At 44.6% G+C, this 6,609-nt stretch overlaps 1 protein-coding gene across 1 annotated transcript; it reads left to right on the forward strand.

Moving 5' to 3' along the window:
* Positions 1-3,251: 3,251 nt before the first annotated feature.
* Positions 3,252-3,624, forward strand: CGCS363_v012199 (uncharacterized protein; the record flags this gene model as incomplete). Its single annotated transcript, XM_036644048.1, has 3 exons — positions 3,252-3,330; positions 3,433-3,499; positions 3,561-3,624. The coding sequence occupies 3 exons, from the start codon at positions 3,252-3,254 to the stop codon at positions 3,622-3,624; spliced, it is 210 nt and encodes a 69-aa protein (XP_036490738.1).
* Positions 3,625-6,609: the final 2,985 nt, after the last annotated feature.

The raw sequence follows: 6,609 nt of genomic DNA on the forward strand, positions 1-6,609 counted from the left end.
AAAAAGGTATATTTATATCTATTAAAGCTAGTAATAGCTATTAATATTAATAAACTATCCTTAAAAAATAGTTAGTAAACTATACTATTATTAGTTAGCTTATAGAAGATAATACCTTATAATACTTTCTTAAAGTAATTATTATGCTTTTTAAGCTTACTTAGAGTAGTATAAATATTATTAAACTAAGCGTTATAGTATATACTTATAGTAATAATATTATAATAGTAGAGGTAGTATAATAAGTTAACTAAAGTAAATAAGTTATTAATAAATAAGTAGTATTATTATTAATATCTTAGTAGCTATAATAAGATAAAGACTAAGTAAGTAATAATAGCTTTTATAAAGGCTAACTACTTAAACTTAATTAGTAAATATATAAGTAGTAGTATAGAGGGACCTTAATTTATATATTAGGATTAGTAAAAAAAGTATCTTACCTCCCTAATTACTTATACTTTAAAGCTAATAAGTATAAGCTTACTCTTTATATATTAAATATTAAAATGCTTACTTTAGTATTATACTATACTCTTATTAATAGTAATATAGCTATTAAGGATCTATATTTTAGTTAATATATATTATAGTTAGTTGCTCTAGCTAGCTATTTTATTATATATTATGAGGTATATATTATAGAAGCTCTTAGTAATAAGGTTATAAGTTAAAAAGTTATAGTATAGCTATTTAAATCTCTCTTAAGAGAGCTATTAATTAATAAAGTATAAGGAGTATAATTAGTATTTAACTTAGTAGTTAAGAAAGTAATACTTATAGTAAATAGTTATATAGATAAGTATACCTAAAAAAATATAAATCTCTATTATAGTTATATATTAAAGCTTTTATAGTAATTAAATAAGGTTTTTAGTAACTTTAGTAAAGTTAATATAAATATAGTAATATATCTCTAACTTCTAGTTAGTTTAATCTACTTACTACTTAACTAACTAGGGAAGTATATATTATTATTATATCTATAGTAGTATAAAGCTTAGTAGTAAGTAGATTTTATATTTAAAGAAGGTAGAGAGGAGTTTTTAGTATAAAGTACCCTTAGTATATAAAGGAGGGGCTTTATTATACTAAATATTAAGTAGAAAGTTAGAATTACTTAAGTTATATTAAACTAAGCTATTATTATATAGAATATTTAGTTAAGGGTTTAAAGGTAGATTTTATTTATTTTATAGTAGTAATAGCTATATATAACCTTATAGTAAGTTAAGGTTATTAATATTAATATTATTAGCTAAGCTATAGTTAGCTAGCTACTACTAAGGTTTTATAATAATACTAATACTAATAAGAATATAGTATTTAATATAGTTATTAAGGTTCTTAAAATTATTAATAATATTATAATTAGTATTATAATTATTAAATAATTTAATAAGATTAATAATTATCTTAATAAATACTATTATTTATATTATTATAATAGTTAATTTAATATATTATAAATAGAGGTATAGTAATAATATTATAAGTAAAATAAGTAGAAGATTAAAGTTAAAGAATAAGGTTAATTTATAGCTATTAAAAAAAGTAAGTAAATACTAACTAGTTTTAATAGAAGTAGAAGTATTTAAAAAGTATTAATTTTACTATAAAAGATAAGTATATTAACTAGTAGCGTAGCTTAGCTAGTATACTAATCCTTTTTTAGGCTTATAGCTGTGGGGGCAGCTAAAAGGTCTATGTCTTGGGTCCTAAGGAGGTACTCTCACACTAGAATGTTGGCCTAGTGGGTGATCCTAGAAGGCGAAAGCCTGCGACGGGAGATGGAGGAATTTGAGCTTGCTGTTCAGCAGGACGAAAGAAACAAGTCGGCCTGCCTTCCCAGACAGGGATGGCACTCGCGCTCCCTTCTCTTTCCTGCCTACCTTAGGTGAAATACGCAGTGTGCGCGGGTTGGTAGTATCTGTACTCTGTACGAAGTATGCAGCAAGAGCGGGCAAGCGGTAGCAAGCTCCTTCAGCCAGTCGCGGAACGACTGGTTGCCCATCGTGCAGGCATTCCCTCCCGTCTGTGCTGACGGGACTTACATCCCACGGGTCCCACGGTGGCCGACCTGCCCGCAAAAACAACACACATAGTACCTTCACCAAGACAAGAGAAGTACCCTAAGAAAAAACGGACTGCCAGTGATCTGCCGGTCTCCGATTGCCCGGCTCCCGCTACGAGGGCTCGGAGTCTCCAGTCTCTGTCGCTTTCACCTTCGACCCGGATCGGCTGCTCGGGCATCGACACCACCCACCTGGACCCGAACCAGACGCAGGCAGGCACTGAGAAACAAGGTGAGGCAAGCCTCTCTCGCTTATTCAACGTCACGTTAGACGCCGATGAACCTCGGCAGTAGTCCGCCTAATTAAGAAACATATCTCCACGCATGATTCTACAGCAAAGACTGTTCTTGTTCTGACTTATTCCCAGGCACATGTGATGTGTCAACCCCGAGAAGAAGGGCGATGCCACGCAGCGGCGGCGGGGAAGGTGGAAGGTGGGCCGTAGCCACCTCCAAGAAGCGTGGGACGCTGGAACCTCCCGTCCTTGGGGGAGAGGGTGGCCAAGAGACCTCAACCACAGCCCGAACTTCGACCTCGACCTGCTGGGCTTGACCTTGTCACCTTACACCTTGACCTCGACTTCGACCTCGTCGACGCTTGCGAGAATGCGGCACACCTGCACGCCAGCAGAACCTTCCCTTGCCCAATGCAGCCCTAGCGCCTTGCTTCCCTGTCCGCTAGCTCACAAGCCGCCTTCCGGTCTGCGCCTTTCCGAAACAGGATATCTGGGTGGGTTCTGTCTCTTTGAAGATGGGTGCGCGCCGTTCGACGCACCCTGCCATCCCTGCCGAACTCTCTTGCTGCTCCTTGTACGTGCCTTTCTCCCTCACGCCTACGCAAAGTCGACGGAGGCTGATATGAGCTGCCCACACGACCTCGACGTACCTCATCAACATTATTCGACTGCTTTTGCTGACTTTGACCTCCAGGAGCACCACAACAATACAGAATCATCCGAAATGAACGTCCAATCGTCCGCAAACAAGCCTTCTATTACCGTAAACTCCCGCTACCTTCGAGCCTAAGCCTTCGGCAAAACGTCCGTTCTGCAAAACCCGGAACTTTTCATAAGCAAATCTTTCGAACAGCAACTCTGAAAAGATGCGAGATGCGAGACACGGGACAAAGCATCGTTGACTGTGGCTGCGCAACGGTACCGCTGGCTGGTTCTTTCTAATGCCGATATCATACACCCGCAATTGCCACTGGCTACGAGCACCATGCTGTAGTGTTGTTCCAACACCAGCCTCTCTTGGTGCGCAGCCATCCTTGTGCTGGCTTGGCTTGGTTACTTGCAAGTTATTCCTCAGCTTCAGTTTTGCCTTCACTGATTTAGATCAAATCTTCAACACAACAGCTCTCGGACTTAAGATCAATGCTGTCGGAGACAAGCCTAAAGCGCTTCAGCTGCTCTGGGGAAAAACTTTCGAGGTATGTTGCATACACCTCGTCGTTCACATGCTTTTTGTGACGAATATCTACTAGTAGATCTATGTATGGCGATACATGCCTCCAATTATCTCGCCCCTGGACGTCGTTTTGCACATGACGGGGGCCTAGTCATCTCCAAGCAAATTAAGAGATTTTGAGTTTTCCTCCAGGCGCGGCCCGGTAGTCAACACTGTTTTCTGCGGCTCATTGGTGACACCCGGTTTGTCCTGCCATCCGCTCCTCGTCGCATATCTGGGTCAACACAATTCTTTTGTCAACGTGTGAACAGCCACACCGTCCACACCAAGTTTTATCCGGACCCGGTCTGCAAGGGTCCAGTCATAATGCTCCCAAGTGTACTCTGTTGCCTTTCCAAAGCACGAGGATGTAGGACTGCGGACGACACTCGTCGATGCAGGCCAATCATCAGTCTTGCTCTGTGCGTAGGAGGATGCCTGGCATTTGGACCGAAACAACTCTTTGTGCTTGAACGCAACCCTCGTGCAACGACTGCTGGAGGTACGCGGCCGGTATGCCGACTTATCTTTCGCGGGGAAATGGCACACGCGGAGGTTGGGTAGTATTGAAACAACGGACGACATTCATGTCCGACTTAGGCTGACTCCACCTGAGATGTCCACGCAGGGCCGACAAAGACAGGAAAAGAACACTGAAATCTTATCCAGCTCTGTCGCCGCGTGTGTCTCTCTCTTTCTCTCTCTCCAGACTCACACTATCATGGGCATTTCAAGTCACACCACGGTGACGTACAACCATTTCACCGAGGGACACCATTCTCACCACACCTAACCTTCTGGGCAACTATTGAGGGTACTCGAGGTACTGAACAGTGTCGCGGCTGGTAATTTCCAAGGATTGGCCTTGCTGAACTGCAGGATACGCGAGACGTTGCTGGAAGGGAATTCACAACACCGCAGAGGCAAGGAACTCTCGAGGAACCACAGCCTTGCACAAGTTCACCTTGTGCTGTTTCCTCTCAACTTAGAGTTAGAAGGCCGTGAGTTTTGACCTTGCCCGCGACCAAAATAACCTTCATCGCTTCGGCAGCGATTTTCTGACATCCGTCGTTACTTTGAATTATCGCCTTCGCTTGTTTCGACATACCCAGGCGTTTAGCTGCTGTCCAGATTACAAATCGCCTCCTCGCGGTAGAGGACAACCAGCAGCCTGGCAGAAGGAGTCGCACATGTCGCAACTCCATGGACTTGATACGCAGCTGTTTTGATACCACAACGGGCAAAGCTCTCGACTGAGACTTTGACGAGTGTTATTTCATTGGCCCATAACCCCTGGCAGCGCCGTAGCGCATGGCGCTACTGTACGGATGCCATGGCCAGTCACCTCCGGATGCAGAGCCCTGAAACCAGTGGAGGAGCGTGTTGTCATGGGATGGGTAGCAACGCAGAGCGTTGGAGGAGATGGGCTTTAATTTTGCTTTTCATCTGGCCGAGAATTGGCGCAGCCTACAGCATCTTGAACATCAACAGACTTTGGAGTTCGACTCAGTGCGCACAAGGATCGAAAGACGACAGGGTCTAGCTTCGGAGCTTTTCGACCAAGCGACGCTGCTTGGTTACCACGACGAGTTAGTGGATGCATGTGCGGGTAGGCAGATCTGCCACCGAGACAAGGCCTGCCAGAGACAAACGGCGGTGGTTATCGTCATGTATCCCACTAATATTATACCGTGCAGGCGCAACGCTCCACTGGAACTGTCGTCGGGTCTGTACCTTGGGCCTGCTTCTGACATCTGTCAAGTTGCTGGCGATCCGTAATGGCGCATCGCCTCATCATCCAGAAACCCGGCATGATTGGTCTTGAACACCAATTGTTTCGCGCTTATCTACACCATTTTTTTTCTTAAGAGAGATTGGCTGCGGCGGACGGTTGCTTAAGTGGTCGTCTACGGCTTCATTCTCGGCTTTGTTGCATACTCTCCGCGTGTCTCTTTGGCGGTCGACAAAAACTCTGTTTCTGCGGTATCAGAAGCATCTGAGTGAGTCGACAGCGGAGCCAGAGAAGAAGCCGATGGACAAATGCACCCTGAGACCTGCAGTCAGCCCTCAGAAATACGAACGCCCTGTGGGCTGAAGAATGCACCACGCGATGACGAGTTATGAGCACATGCTTCGGCGGAAGCTGCATGATTTGAATTGCCAACATCGTCAAGAATGAACGGCAGCGGGGGCGGCTACTGAAAACGGCCCTAGACAGTTGAGGGTGCGTACCTGGGCGGAAGGGTGTCCCACTGGAAGACTTCCGATACGACAACGAACACAGCGTCCCACCGTTCACTAAAGTAGCCTGCGGGGCTTTCGGCTGGTTCTTGGGAAAGCTTGGCGTTGGAGACGGAGTACGATACGGCTCTGTCTCTGCAGCATGCCATTGTTGGTGCTCATGTACACGAGAAACCCGGCGAGTGGGGTTGCCTTGTGAGGCTTGCAAAAACATGGCAAACATGACCTTTCACTATCAGCAAGCGTTCGTGGCCGTCTTGGCTGCTATGCAGTTCCGAACCCGACGTCCCGAGGGCCAGGTCTGTCGAAGCGAAGCACTTGGAGGGGAGGGTCACAGCGACAATTGCTAACCGATGGCTAGCTGGCAGAAAATCTGAACACATTTGTCCATGTTCATGAGTTTGGGCGAGATCGGAGCCATGTCTAAGCAAACTTCAGCTTTGACATTGATATCGAGCTTACTGGCCATCCGCGAAGGCGTATTCGGCTTGACCCCGTTGCAATGAGCAACGCGATAACGCGACTGCCAGCAGGTCGACGACACAAGCCTCATTCTCGCCCTACCTGCATCTTCCTCGTTGAAATTTAGCATGCGCAGGTGTCGTCAGCATAGAACCCGCGATGCTGGTCCGGCTTTCTTCACGGCTCCTTGACCCCAGCGGTCAAACAGAGGTAGCTATGGGATACGGCCATGATTCCGAGACAAAGCGCCATTCTTCCCGCGTGGACAGACTGAGCTTCACGATCAGCCACTCATCGTTCATTCCTTCTATTTGATATTTCGCAGTAATTATGTTCTCCTCTGCAGAAATTCTAGCATCAAACCCATATCGGAAAGGGTTGAA

Source organism: Colletotrichum siamense (assembly GCF_013390195.1).
Source record: "Colletotrichum siamense strain Cg363 chromosome Unknown KSG_Cg363_contig08, whole genome shotgun sequence".
Lineage (NCBI taxonomy): Eukaryota > Fungi > Ascomycota > Sordariomycetes > Glomerellales > Glomerellaceae > Colletotrichum > Colletotrichum siamense.